The sequence below is a fragment of the Lipotes vexillifer genome, unplaced genomic scaffold, assembly GCF_000442215.2.
Source record: "Lipotes vexillifer unplaced genomic scaffold, Lipotes_vexillifer_v1.1 scaffold933, whole genome shotgun sequence".
Taxonomy (NCBI): Eukaryota; Metazoa; Chordata; class Mammalia; order Artiodactyla; family Lipotidae; genus Lipotes; species Lipotes vexillifer.
In genome coordinates, this window is record NW_006770403.1 from 388,854 (window position 1) to 404,716 (window position 15,863).

A 15,863-nucleotide genomic window follows, 5' to 3' on the forward strand; every position below is an offset into this window, starting at 1 on the left:
TCCCTATCTGTTGCTTTTCATAAGAAGAGCAGGGGAGTATTGAGAATGGATGACTAGAATATAATACAATTTGATAAGAATTTGCCACCATTGGGGCTTCCCTGGTGGCGCAGTGGTTAAGAATCTGCCTACCAATGCAGGGGACACGGGTTCAAGCCCTGGTCCAGGAAGATCCCACATGCCGTGGGGCAGCTAAGCCTGTGAGCCACAACTAGTGAGCCCGAGTGCCACAACTACTGAAGCCCGTGCGCCTAGAGCCCACGCTCTGCGGCAAGAGAAGCCACTTCAATGCAAAGCCCACACACCGCAACGAAGAGTAGACCCTGCTCTCTGCATCTAGAGAAAGCCCGCACACAGCAATGAAGACCCAACCAAGCCATAAATAAATGAATGAATGAATGAATGAGTGAATAAATAAATAATTTATATATAAAAAAAGGGCCTATCCGTTTGAACATCTCTTTAAAAAAAAAAAAAAGAATTTGTCAGCAATAACAGAAGAATCCGTCTCTTAAAAACTCTTAAAACCATTTCTAAGATGAGTTTCCATTGATTCATTTAAAAACTATATTTCTTTGTGTATACATACACACATTTAGAAATTTGAGCAACCATATTAATGTCTAGCTACTTATCTGCATACCTGGGATTCTGGATTAAGATTGCTGTTGCTTCCTATAATTGGATAGAAGCACATGTAGCTTTTCTTTCTTGCTCTAGGATTTTTGTGCTTTATTGATATAAAATTATATCTTTATGTGTTTTATACGAAGGAAACTATTTATATTAGGATGAGAGACTTAGAATAGGGGTAAAAAGGAATACAATGACTAAAGATTATCACAGAAGTACTTTTTTTTTTAGTTTAAAATATTTATTTATTTATTTATTTGGCTTCACCGGGTCTTAGTTGTGGCACACAGGATCTTCGTTGTGGTGTGTGGGATCTTCATTGCGGCACTTGGGATCTTTAGCTGTGGCACGCGGGCTCTTAGTTGCGGCACACGGGATCTAGTTCCCTGACCAGGGATCAAACCCAGGCCCCCGCATTGGGAGCACAGAGTCTTAACCACTGGACCACCAGGGAAGTCCCCAGTACTTTTTTGTTTTTATAGGTTACTGAATCAGTAATTTATTGTTAGATTAGTTAGTTGGATTAGTTATAGCTAAAAATTCTTTTTCTCCTTTGGAGTTACAGTAGGGAATGTAGAGAAGGTTTGTAGGAGTTTTGGGTAATCAAACACAGTAGTTACAACAGTGATGTTGCCAGGATTTAATGTAGCTGGTACAATTTAGGGCTGTTTATTTGTGGACCTTTAGGATCACCGCTGTTATTTTATGCAGTAATATAGTATAGTAGACTTATTGAAAGTCATGCCTTAAACACTGATGTGCCTTTTTCTTCTTTTCTATTCATAGTGGTAGTCGCTCCTCTAAAACGTTTAAACCAAAGAAGAACATACCAGAGGGTTCTCACCAGTATGAGCTCTTAAAGCATGCAGAGGCCACACTGGGCAGTGGAAACCTCCGGATGGCTGTCATGCTTCCTGAGGGGGAAGATCTAAATGAGTGGGTTGCAGTGAACAGTAAGTAGCCTTTCTGTTTCTCAGTAGACTGTAAATTAGGTTAGTAGCCTCACTGTAGGTGAGTGTTGGGGTGCTCTCTATTCTAGGATTTAGTTAGCAACCTAATACCACAAGATAGTGGTACCTCAATTTACTTTAACCTTTATGGTATTTTATTTCTGAATATGGAGTTACATGAAATTCTTATCTCCTGTTATCATGTAATACAAAGCATAGATTTACCATCTTCATTGGAAAAAATGATAATGGTAGCAGCAATTAATGTTTATGGAACACTGTGGCACTCTGCTATTCTTTCCACATGAATTATTTTTATTTATTTATTTTATTGAAGTTTATTTGATTTATGGTATTAGTTTCAGATGCATAACATAGTGATTCAATATTTTTAGATTATACTCCATTTAAAGTTATTACAAGGGGGCTTGAGAGTCCTCTTGAGAGTCCGCCTGCTGATGCAGGGGACACGGGTTTGTGCCCCGGTCTGGAAAGATCCCACATGCCGCGGAGCGGCTGGGCCCGTGAGCCATGGCCGCTGAGCCTGCGCGTCCGGAGCCTGTGCTCCACAACGGGAGAGGCCACAACAGTGAGAGGCCTGCATACTGCAAAAAAAATAACAAAATAAAGTTATTACAATATAATGGCTATATTTCCCTGTGCTGTACCTTTGTGGCTTATTTATTTGATACTTGCTGATTTGTACCTCTTAATCCCCTACCTCTGTCTTGCTCCTCCTCCATTCTCTCTCCCCACTGGTAACCACTTGTTTGTTCTCTATGAGTCTATTTCTGTTTTGTTATATTCATTCATTTTATTTTTTAGATCCCACATGTAAATGATATCATACAGTATTTGTCTTTCTGTGTTTGACTTAAGCATAATACTTTCCAGGTCCATCCATGTAGTTGCAAACGGTAAAATTTCATTCTTTTTTATGGCTGAGTAATATTCCTGTGTGTGTGTGTGTGTGTGTGTGTGTGTGTGTGTGTGTGTGTGTGATAAAGAAGATGTGGTGTTTATATATATGTATATATACATACACACACACACCATTATCCATTTATCTGTTTATGGACGCTTAGGTTGCTTCCATATCTTGCCTGTTAGCCTCCATATGCTGCTATGAACATTGGGGTACATGTATCTTTTCAAATTATTGATTTTATTTTCTTCTACATGGATTATTTTATTTCATCTTTACAACCTCATGATGTAGGTACTGTTATTATCCCAGTATATAGATAAGAAAGCTGAGACAGAAAGACTGTAGTAATGTGCTTAGGTTATACAGCTATTGAATGCTAGAGCCTGGGCTCAAATATAGAGCTCTAAAATTTCAGAGACTGCGCTTTAACCCCTATGCTAAATTGCCTCTTCCAGTAGCATACTTAGTTATTTGTCTAAACTATGCTTTAAAAAGACAATTCAATAGTGATCTTATGAAATTAGTAAAATATGTTTATGATATATTCTTAACCTCTAGAAAGAAAAAAATATAAGTAAAAAGTAAATATATTCTTGGGAATTAAGCCAGAGTAGGTTGGGGAATAAAAGTGGTACTTTAAAAAAAAATTTTTTTTAAATTTTATTTTGATTCTTTTCTCTCTCTTTTAAAAATTAATTAATTAATTTTTGGCTGCGTTGGGTGTTCGTTGTTGTGCGCGGGCTTTCTCTAGTTGCAGAGAGAGGGGGCTACTCTTCATTGTGGTGCATGGGCTTCTCATTGCAGTGGCTTCTCTTGCTGAGGAGCACAGGCTCTAGGCCTCACAGGCTTCAGTAGTTGTGGCTCACGGGCTCTAGAGCACAGGCTCAGCAGTTGTGGTGCATGGGCTTAGTTGCTCCATGGCATGTTGGATCTTCCTGGACCAGGGCTTGAACCTGTGTCCCCTGCATTGGCAGGCGGATTCTTAACCACTGTGCCACCAGGAAAGCCCAAAAGTGGTACTTTTAGTATTCAAGTTTTATCAGCATTGGTGAAGAAATTAATAGAATTTTATAACTGGAGGAAATTTATATGACTCTAGTTATAATAAATGAAATTTAGTTGAAAATATACACTAAATGCCTAGGCGTTGACTAAGGAAAAACAGAGCAGTATTTTTATTGTAATATTTAATAGTATCTTATTGTAATTTGAAACATACCATGGGACTTATAAATTGAGCTGCCACCCACTAACTTTTAGGAACCTAAACTATTTTACTGAGATGTCTTAAAACCTTACTGTGACAGCAGTTCTGTAAGAGCAGTATTATTAGAGTATGGTTATCCTCCTGGACCCAGAGAGTTTAGTTACTAAAGAGATAAAGTGATTTGTTTGCTTTATTGATGAGAGTCATCTAACCTATAAGATAGTTCTATGACACTTTAAGGACAATATTCAGAATAAGTTTCCAATATATGTGTACATCCTTCTTTTGGGCACTTGTTTGTGCCTTTTTGTACCATTTATTTGAGAGCTCATTTTCTAATTTTAGAAATCTAAGGAAGGCAGTGTAGAGCTTCTGTACTACATGAGATTGTGACTTTTAAGTATAAAAGCAGATCATTGTTTTCTGTCTGTATTTTCTCTGTCTCAATTATCAGAACTGAGTGTCTGTACTATTGAAATGTCTAGAACTTCAGGAACTTATAAAATTTCACAGACATTTTGAAGTTATAGCCAGAAAAAAATTGCTTTGAACTGAAGTGATTGAACGTCCCCGTAGAACATAGAATTCTGCCTTTAAAATATAGCAGTTGACTGAAGTATTGGATTACAATTTTTTTCTTATTCATAGTAATCTTTCCAAGTGACACTTGATGAAGTGAATAGGATTTGAGGCTAGATAGATAATTTCCATTCACTGGCAGTGATTAAGTAAACATTTCGGGTACATAAAAGAGTGAAGGGGATTTGTTGATAAGATTGGCATCTTAATGGCCTTTTTCCTTTAGTTTACTTGCCAGATGAAGATAAATGGTAGAAGATGGGAAATTTTACAAATTCAACAACTAGTCTCATAGCCAGAAACCAGAGGCTGGTTTTGAACATTGTGCTGCTAGAGAGGGATAGCTTAAAGGAGATACAAGTTTCAGAGTTTTGGAAAAAGTGGGTGGATGGCTTATAGTTAATTTCTGTGGCACAGAATCTTGAGGCCATATCTTCATTTGTGGAAGAAAACTAACAATTACTAAATGTCTACTTTATGGTAGACACGATTTTGGTTTTTAGCACTCTGCAGTAAACTGAACTTTAAAGGTAGGAAACTGAGATTCAGGGAAGTTAAGTAACTCAACTATTAAGTATAGAGTTGGGATTCAAAGCCATAGGTTACCCACTGTTCATGTGGAGGACAACCCGATTAAAAATGGGCAGAAGACCTAAATAGACATTTTCCCAAAGAAGACATACAGATGGCCAACAGGCACATGAAAAGATGCTCAGCATCACTATTCATCAGAGAAATACAAATCAGAACCACAATGAGATATCACCTCATACCTGTCAGAATGGCTCTCATCAAAAAGATCACAAATAACAAATGTTGGTAAGGATGTGGAGAAAAGGGAACCCTACAGTGCACTCTTGGTGGGGATGTAAATTGGTGCAGCCACTATGGAAAACAATATGGAGGTTACCCTAAAATTAAAACTAGAAATACCATATGATCCAGCAATTCTACTGCTGGATGTATATTTTAAGAAAATGAAAACATTAATTTGAAAAGGTACATGTACCCCAGTGTTCATAGCAGCATATGGAAGCTAATAGCCAAGATATGGAAGCAACCTAAGTGTACATCAACAGATGAATGGATAAAGAAGTTGTGGTGTATACATACACACACACACACACACACACACACACACACACACACACACACAATGGAATATTACTGAGCCATAAAAAAGAATGAAATTTGCCATTTGCAACAACATGGATGAACCTGGAGGGTATTATGCTTAGGGAAATAAATCAGAGAAAGACAGATATTTTATGTTATCACTTATATGTGGAATCTAATAAAAAAAAAGAAGAATGAATATAACAAAACAGAAACAGACTCACAGATAACAGAATAAACTAGTAGTTACCAGTAGGGAGAGGGTAGGTGGGAGGGGTAAGATAGGAGTAAGGCATTAAGAGGTACAAACCTCTATGTATAAAAGAAATCAGTTACAAAGGTATATTGTACAGGACAGGGACTATAGCCAATATTTTATAATAACTAAATGGAGTGTAATCTATAAAAATACTGAATCACTATGTTGTACACCCGAAACCGATAAAATATTATAAATCAATTATACTTCAATTTTAAAAAGAAAAGAAAAGAAAGAACACCAGTCTTTCTAAAGCTTTTATGTGGAAAGGAGAAAATACTAGTGTTATGAGTTCTATGTGAACATATAAGAAAGGAAACCAGGTCATCTAACTTGTGAACTTAGATGTAAAAATCCTAATAAAAATATTAGCAGATTGAATCTAGCAATACTTAAAAATTATAACACATCATGACCAAATTGTTCTTATTCCTAGAATACAAGGTTGGCTTAACACTTGCAAATCAGTTGTAATTCACCGCATTAGCCAAACTAAAGGAAGAGGAAGAAATCATATGATCATCTCAGTATAAGCAGAAAAAACATTTGGTCAAATTTAAAATCAATTTGTAATAAACTTATGAAGTAAAAGTTGAGAACTTTTTTCTGATAAAGCATATCTACAAAAAAGATACAGCAAACATCATATTTGATCATGAAATGTTGAAGTTTTTTCTCAGATTAGGAATAAGTTAAGGTTAGCCACCATCACCACTTTCCTGGAGTCTTAGCCAATTCCGTAAGGCAGGAAAAAGAATAAAAGATAATAATAATGGGAAAGGAAGAAACAACATTTATGTTCATAGCCAACATGAACGAATGTTGAAAAACCAAGATTTTATTACGACACCATCACTATTTTTATGAATAGGTAAATTTAATAAACTTGTTGGCTTTGAGGTCAATATAAAAAAATTATAAGTAGAATAAAAATTATAAAAAACAAGGAATAACAGTTTTCCAGTGAAACATATAGAAAACTATTCCTTTATGACTGGTGCTTTCTGTGCTCTTCTTAAGAAATATTTGCATGCCAAAGTTCATGGACATATTTTTCTATGCTCTTTTAAACTTTATTGTCTTGCCTTTCACATTTAGATGTATGATCCACTTGGAATTGCTTTTCAGGTATTGTGTGGGTGAAGAGTCAAGTTTTATTATTTTCCATAGAGATAACCAATAGACTCAGAAACCATCTCACATTTTATTATGGTGTTGTCTTTTCCTAAGTGATCTATAGAAGTTCTTTATATATTCTGAATATAAGATTTTTATTGATTTTATGTGTTGCAAATAATTTCTCCCACTCTTGCTTGCCTTTTTATTATCTTAAGGGAGTCACTTAATAAACAGAAGCTCCTAAATTCAGTGAGGCAAATATTGTTTGTTTGTATTCTTTTCACCTGTTCTTTGTTGAGGAAAGAACACTGGTAGAGCTGAGATTCTGCTGGAATAAAAGATTGTTTGAGTAAATCTAAAATTTAACCTTTTACTTATAACTGATGTTTGCTTTGCAGCTGTAGATTTCTTCAATCAGATCAACATGCTTTATGGAACAATCACAGATTTTTGTACAGAAGAAAGTTGTCCAGTGATGTCAGCTGGCCCAAAGTAAGACATGATTCATGATCAGTTCTCATTTTTACTTTATCATACAGTTCTTAGATAAGAAGAAAATTTTTGACCTTATAATTTCTGTATTTAGCATCTCCTTCAGTGATTTACCAATGACTAATATTTTGAGTTCAGATTCCTTAGCCTGAGCTTTATAGTCCTCCCTATTGTATTGTCCTCCATCCTGCCTTTCTTCTGTTTGCTTATGCCTCTCTATCCAAATATTTTTTTAAAATCGAAATATAGTTGATATACAATATTATGTTAGTTTCAGGTGTATTGCATAGTGATTTGACATTTCCATACATTATGAAATGATCATCATGATAAGTCTACTAACCATCTGTTCCCATACAAAGTTATTACAGTGTTATTGACCATACTCCTTATGTTGAATATTATATTCCCATGACTTACTTATTTTATAATTGGAGGTTTGTATCTTTAAATATCTTTCACCTATTTTGCTCTATTCCCACCCCGCTCCCCTCTGCCAACCACCCTTCTGTGTGCTGTATCTGTGTTTGTTTTCTAGATTTCACATGTAAATGAGATCATATGGTGTTTGTTTTATTCTGCCTGACTTATTTTACTTAGTGTAATACCCTCTAGATCCATCCGTGTTGTCGCAAAGGGCAAGATTTCTTTCCCTTTTTTAATTTATTTTATTTATTTAAGTAATATTCCGTTGTGTGTGTGTGTGTGTGTGTGTATACACACACACACACACACACACACCCCACATCTTCTTCATTCATCTGTTGATGGACACTTAAATTACTTTCATATTTTAGGTACTGAAAATAATGCTGCAGTGAAAAACGGGTTGCATATGTCTTTTCAAATTAATGTTTTTGTTTTCTTTGGGTAAATACCCAGAAAAGAAATTGCTGGATCTTATGGCAGTTCTATTTTAAATATTTTGAAGAACCTCTATACTTTTCTCCATACTGGGTGCACCAATTTGCAATTCCACCAACAGTGCATAAGGGTTCCCTTTTTGTCACATCCTTGCCAATACTTGTTATTTGTTGTCTTTTTGATAATAGCCATTCTAACAGGTGTGAGAAGTATCTCATTGTGGTTTTAATTTGCATTTCCCTCATGATTGGTGAGGTTGAGCATCTTTTCATGTGTCTCTTGGCCATGTGTATGTCTTTGGGAAAAATGTCTATTCAGGTCCTCTTCCCGTTTTTTTATTGGGTTGTTTATTTATTTATTTATTTATGATGTAGAATTGTATGAGTTCTTTGTATATTTTGTATATTAACCCCTTATTGGATATATCACTTGCAAATATCTTCTCCCATTCAGTAGGCTACCTTTTCATTTTGTTGATAGTTTCCATACTGTGCAAAACCTTTTTAGTTTAATGTGGTACCATTTATTTATTTTTGCTTTTATTTCCCTTGCCTGAGAAGACAGATCCAAAAAATATTGCTAAGACTGATTTCAAAGAGTTTCTCCTAGAAATTTTATGGTTTTAGGTCTTACATGTAAATTTTTAATTTATTTTTATTTTATTTTATTTATTTATTTTAAAAAATATTTGTTATTTGGCTGCTCCAGGTCTTAGTTGTGGCATGCGGGATCTTTGTTGCAGCATGCAGGATCTTTAGTTGTGGCATGTGGAATCTTTTACTTGTGGCATGTGGGCTCTTCACTGTGGCATGTGGGATCTAGTTCCCTGACCAGGGCTTGAACCTGGGCCCCCTGCATTGGGAGTGTGGAGTCTTAACCACTGGACCACCAGGGAAGTCCCTCATTTTTATTTTATTTTATGTTTGTACATGGTGTGAGAAAGTAGTCCAGTTTTATTCTTTTGCATGTAGCTCTCCAGTTTTCCCAACATCATTTATTGAAGGGGCTGTCTCTTTTCCCCTGTTGTATATTTTTGCCTCCTTTGCAGATTAATTGAGTGTTTAAGTTTGTTTCTGGGCTCTCTATATTCTATCCCATTAATCTGTGTTTCTTCTTTTGTGCTTGTACCATACTGTTTTGATTACTGTAGCTTTGTAGTATATCTGTAGTATACTATATGTATGTATGTTTGAAATAGGCAGTGTGATACCTTCAGCTTTGTTCTTCTTTCTCAAGATTGCTTTGGCTATTTGGAGTCTTTTATGTTTCTGTACAAATTTCAGAATTAACTTGTTCTAGTTCTGTGAGAAATGCCACTTTATTTTGATAAAGATTGCCTTGAATCTGTAGATGGCCATGGGTAGTATTGTCATTTTAAAAATAATAATTCTTCCAGTCTGTGACCATGTTATATCTTTCCATATGTTTGTGTGTTTTTCCATTTCTCTCATAAATATCTTAAAGTTTTCAGAGTACAAGTCTTGTACTTTTTTGGTTAGATTTATTCCTAGGTATTTTATTCTTTTTGATGCAGTTGTAAATGGGATTGTTTAAATTTATCTTTCTGATAGTTCACTATTAGTGTGTTGAAATGCAACAGGTTTCTGTGTATTAATTTTGTATCCTGCAACTTTATTGAATTCATTGATGATCTCTAGTAGTTTTCTGGTAGCATCCTTAGGATTTTCTATGTATAGTATCATGTTATCTGCAATGACAGTGACAGTTTTACTTCTTCCTTTCCAATCTGGATTCATTTTATTTCCTTTTTTTGTCTGTTTTGACTAGGACTTCCAATACTATGTTGAATAAAAATGGTGAGAGTGGGCATCTTTGTCTTGTTCCTGATCTTAGAGGAAATGCTTTCAGCTTTTCACCATTGAGTATAATGTTGGCTGTGGGTTTGTCATATATGGCCTTATTATGTTGAGTATGTTCCCTCTAAGCCCACTGTTTTGAGAGTTTTTGTTAATCATAAATGGATGTTGAATTTTGTCAAAGGCTTTTTTCTGTATCTGTTGAGATGATAATATGATTTTTATTTTTCAGTTTGTTAATGTGGTGTATCATGTTGATTGACTTGTAGATATTGACCATCCTTGCATCCCTGGGATAAGTCCTGCTTGATCATGGTTTATGATCCTTTTAAAGTATTGTTGGATTTGGTTTGCTAATATTCTGTTGAGGATTTTTGCACCTATGTTCATTGGTGATATTGGCCTGAAATTTTCTTTTTATGTGGTGATTTGTTTGATTTTGGTCAAAGTCATGCTGGCCTCATAGAATGAGGCCTCTTCAATTTTTTTGGAATAGTTTGAGAAACATAGGTAATATAACTCTTTAAATGTTTGGTAGAAGGTAATATAACTCTTTAAATGTTTGGTAGAATTCACCTGTGAAGCTGTTTGGTCCTTGACTTTTGTTTGTTATGAGTTTTTGGGTTTTTTAAAAGTTACTGATTCAGTTTCATTATTGGTAATCCATCTGTTCATATTTTCAATTTTTTCCTGATTCAGTTTTGGGAGATTGCATGTTTCTAGGAATTTATCCATTTCCTCTAGATTGTCCATTTGACTGGCTATAATTGTTTGTAGTAATCTCTTATGATCATTTGTACTTCTGTGGTATTGTTTGTAACTTCTCTTCTTTCATTTCTGATTATATTTGTTTGGTTTTATCAATTTTGTTTATTTTTTCCGAGAGCCAGCTCTTAGTTTCATTGGTCTTTTCTATTTATTTTATTATTATTATTAGTTTCTGTTTCATTTAATTATGCTCTATTCCTCATGATTTCTTCCCTTCTAACTTTGGGTTTTGTTTGTTCCATTTTTTAGTTACTTTAGGTATAAGCTTAGATTGTTTATTTGAGATTTTTCTTATTTCCTGAGGTCGGCTTGTATTACTATAAAATTCCCTCTTAGAACTGCTTTTGCTGCATCCCATATATTTTGGATCGTTATGTTTTTGTCTTCATTTGTCTCCAGGTATTTTTTGATTTCCTCTTTGATTTCTTCAGGGACCCATTGGTTATTGGGTAGCATGTTGTTTAGACCCCACCTGTTAGTATTTTTTGCACTTTTTTTCTTGAAGTGGTTTCTCAGTTACTATTTATTATCATTATTAACCAAGAAATGAACATTTTGGAATTTGTAGTTTATAAGTTCATACCATGATGACAGAAATAAATTTCAAAGACAATGGTCTGTCAAAGGTGGAATAAAAAAAGCAGTGGGTGCAAAATAGAGTTAGAATATGAAGTCATCATTAAGTATAAACGTGACAAAAGAAAAGGAAAGAATCAGGGAATCATAGTTATAAACTCTAGAAGTATAAGCAATATGCAGTTGTTTTATTTTCAAAAAACCTTAGGACATTGAATATTAGTATTGTTTATAAAGCTTCAGGATATTGAAAATGATTTTTTGGTTTACTGTGCCTGCTTTTGACTTCTGCATTTAAAAATGAATAGGGAACACCTGAGAATCATTAGCAAAATGAAAAACATGATTGTGAGAGAAATGCAAAAACGTTGAGGCTTCATAACATAAGGGAAAAAACATGGATGAGTTCCTGTCTTTAAATGAAGGCTAAGTGATGATGGCCAGAAGTCCTACCATTCATGTCCTCTGTCTCCTAAGAGGCTCAAACACGAAGAGGCTTAAGTCACACTTGAGACTTTTGTTTTATGTTAGGAAGAATCTCTTGACTGTGAAAGTGATTAAATAGTGGAACAGGATGCCAAGAAATGTTGGGGAATCTCCTCTTGGAGACCTTCAAAGTAGACTTGACATTCATCCCTGTTTCCCAGGGTTGGTATGCTGTCAGAATATTTATTCAGGTGTATCCTGTTTAAGGTTTACTGTTCAAGTGTAAGTAACTATGATTAAATAGAAAGCATCCTTGTTATCCTATCTCAAGATACTTTTCATTGTTTAAAATACCCTGTAGTATTTTTCCATTATATTTTCTTCCAGCTCCTTTGCTAGGCTTAATCACCTATCATTACGTTAGTCCAAACTCTGGGACAAGATTATAAAAACACAGTTGATTCAAAGAGAGAAGCTAAGTGGCAGAGGTAACCTTCAGAAACGAAAAAACTAAATGCTAGTTCAGTTTAGATAATTTTGTACATGGAGTTTCAGCTGCATGCTTATTCCTCGTCTTAAAAATCAGGTTGTGTGGGCTTCCCTGGTGGCGCAGTGGTTGGGAGTCTGCCTGCCGATGCAGGGGACACGGGGTCGTGCCCCGGGCTGGGAAGATCCCACATGCCTTGGAGTGGGTGGGCCCGTGAGCCATCGCCGCTGAGCCTGCCTGGCCGGAGCCTGTGTTCCGCAACGGGAGAGGCCACGGCAGTGAGAGGACCGGGGACTGCAAAAAAAAAAAAAAAAAAAAATCAGGTTGTGGTTGTATGTGTGTGTGTTTGTTTAATTAACTCCATTAGCATTCTGTTGTACTGTTTTTACATACTCATTTACAAGTCTGTCTTCTCTACTAGTCTTTTTCCTTGAGAACAGGGAAAGTGTCTTTCATTTTAGTGTCCGTTGTTCAAGAACAGTATTCCTTGACACAGTATTTCTCACATGGTAGGTGCACATTAAATGTTTATTATACCAAAGGATAGTGTCTGGTTAATACCCAGATACTATAGGCATCTTTATTTGGGTTGCCAATTTTCCTCAAAGGCATGTTTAGCTCCTCAACCAAATGTACTCAAATATTGAATCATTCTCTCTTTCATTAATCTTACTTAGGCTTTTCCATGTCATTCTCTAGTCTTAACCCAAAATTTAAAGCCCCAAGTTAAAAAGAATTGTACTGCTAAGGAGAAACGGTTTTTGAGGAAGAAAACAATAATCATAAAGATTAAAGATGGTCATCATAGAAGTGGGAAGTAAACTTAGGGTTTCTACTATAGCAGTTTATACTATGTGTGATTCTAAAATATAACTGCTATGTATGAAGGAAAGCTCACAAAAAATGGGTTTGGTGGGATCTGCTTAGTTTGTATCCTGATAAATGCAAAATAGTCCAATAGCAATTTAAAAATGCTAAATTTAAGTGCCAAATGCAAAAAATCTTTATTTGGAGGAAGAGATTAAAATACATCCTGAATACATTCCTAATAAACATATATATGTAATATAAAAATATACACATTATATATAGGTATACACTGATGTTCTGTGTACTTTTTATCTTTCCAATACAGATATGAGTATCATTGGGCAGATGGAACAAACATAAAGAAGCCTATTAAGTGCTCTGCACCAAAGTACATTGATTACCTGATGACTTGGGTTCAGGACCAGTTGGATGATGAGACATTATTTCCATCAAAAATTGGTATAATTGTTTAACTGGGATCCATCATGATTTATCTAATTTTATGCGTTTCTAGGGCTTATTGCCTCTCTATTCCAGGAACCATGTTAGATTACCATACCTATCAAAATATTGCTAATCTTATGTACTTGAAAGTGTCTATCTTTTTTATACCAAGTTTATCATGAACATTAGGTAAACCTCCCTATAATTTTAAACAGTAAGAAGATTGGTATATCTTGGATAGTAACAAATCTGGCCTGTGTTAGGGAAAAAAGAGACTGGTCATTGGGTAAGCAGCCAGTATCATCTGCTGCAGTCATATCCATTTCTTGTTTAGGAAGGGAGTTTATACGACTTCAAAAGAGTTTTACCTTATATTTGTGGCAAAGAGGGCATTTGTATTCATGACCCACGGTGTGAACCTTGGAGGCTGTGAAATCAGGCTAGGTGAGAAGCAAATAAGATTTGGCAGGTTGGCCTGTTATCAGCTGAGTGACTTTTATATATGCTGACCTTTTAAAGGGCTGACCTTTCAAGTGGAAATTATTTACATTTAGACAGTTCATATGACTTTACTGTGTCAAACTCCTTACAACTGTGTTTTCTGAAAAAATTAAGAATTTGCTCTTTTTCAACTTTTTGACTGTATTTTATGCTTTTTTAGTTTTGGGGAGAAGAATGTAGTGGAGGAGACAGCAATGTAAATAGTTGCTGTTGTTATGGCTTGTTTTATACACATTCATTGAATGCTTTAACTACTTTGGAGCCTTTGTAATAAAAGGTCTATTTTTCAAGACTGCATTACTTATATACATAGTAATGGTTTGGGATAAGTGCCCTCATCTTATCTTTTATCTTCATAATATAATTTTTAACTTTTAATTTTAACCCAATTTCAGGCTTCTAGAAAATTTGTAAGAATTGTGCAAACAATCCCTATGTATCCTTCTTCCAGATTTTTTAGTTGCCAACATTTTAACACATTTGCTTTCTCTCTCTCTCTCCCTCCTTCCGCACTCCACATTCTTTTCTTTTTCCTGAACTGTTTGAGAGTAAGTTGCAATTATGATGGACCTTTATCTGTATGTGCTTCAATGTGTATTCCCTTAGAAAAATCACAGTATAACTGTCAGAATCAGGAACTTAACACCAGTACAATACTACTGTCTAATTTCAAATCTTATTCAGATTTTTCAAAATTTCCCAATAATATCCTTTAGAGCAAAAGAAAATCTTTGACATTTGTTTTCATTCAGTGTCATGTCTCTTTAGCCCCCTTTAATGTGGAATATGTGTATTTCTCAGGCTTTTTTGGTCTTTTCATGACACTGACATTTTTGAAGTGTGTAATGTAAGCATACTATTTTATATAGTGTCCCTTCATTTTGGGAGACACTTATGTACCCCAAAATGTCTTATGTTTTCTTGTGATCTATAATATTTTTAAATGGGCAGTAGGCAATGTGATGACATTGAACCCAGTAGTACCAGTATTTGCCTTGTGTTTTGCCAATCTGGATCATTTAGCCACTTTAACAAAGGATGTAGACTTTTGTATTTTTCTCGTTTTGTATTTAATGCTGTAAAAGTGCTCTAATTCATAAAACAAGTCTCTCTAATTGAGCAGAGACTGCAGCTAATTTCAGGGTAAATGTAGACCTGGTGTAGTAATGAAATAATTTCCATAGAAAAAAATTTGAAAATGTATTGCAGGCATTTTAAACAAAACTAAACATAGTAATACATTATTTGCGTTCAGCATAAGAAATCTGAGGATCTGAATATGCATTTTAGCTCCATTACCATCTTAGACATTTATTTGTTTCATTTTGGTAAAGTGGTGGTATATTAGAGGCCTAAAGGGCTGAACTGAAGACAAATTCTTATTCCATAGAAGCATTGAAGTTTATTTTCATTCATGATATGTTGAGAACTTTTGAAAAGTACAATGGGTATTTTAAGTAGTAATTCATAAATACGTCTTATTGTCAGCCTTGTCTTCGTAATTTATATTGCCATTTGCTGATAATGCCTTGTTCTCTTCTTGTTAATGGAGGGGGTTGTTTATCTATTTACTAGGTGTCCCGTTTCCGAAGAATTTCATGTCTGTGGCAAAAACTATACTCAAACGCCTCTTTAGGGTTTATGCTCACATTTATCATCAGCATTTTGACCCTGTGATCCAGCTGCAGGAGGAAGCACATCTCAATACATCTTTCAAGCACTTTATTTTTTTTGTCCAGGTAAGTTGGATTAGGAGATATTTTTTGCTCAGAAAAAGCAGTTATCTACAGAGTTATGAGGTGAATACTACATCCATACTGTCAGGATAAAATTTGCTATATCTCTCTAGTCTTCATCCTATTTTTTTTTTTTTTTTTTTTTTTTTTT

General features: G+C 35.0%; 1 protein-coding gene and 1 non-coding gene across 2 annotated transcripts in view; one reads left to right on the top strand and one right to left on the bottom strand.

The window, feature by feature from the left end:
- The window catches only part of MOB1B (MOB kinase activator 1B), a 54,779-nt gene that overhangs the window by 36,323 nt on the left and 2,593 nt on the right, over window positions 1-15,863 (top strand). The window contains exons 2-5 of the mRNA XM_007446100.1: window positions 1,420-1,586; window positions 7,190-7,283; window positions 13,357-13,490; window positions 15,552-15,715. Coding sequence (XP_007446162.1) covers window positions 1,420-1,586; window positions 7,190-7,283; window positions 13,357-13,490; window positions 15,552-15,715 — 559 coding nt within the window. The remainder of the gene's footprint in view (window positions 1-1,419; window positions 1,587-7,189; window positions 7,284-13,356; window positions 13,491-15,551; window positions 15,716-15,863) is intronic.
- On the bottom strand, window positions 8,970-9,042 carry TRNAG-CCC (transfer RNA glycine (anticodon CCC)). The gene has a single exon. It is a non-coding gene; the product is annotated as a tRNA-Gly (tRNA).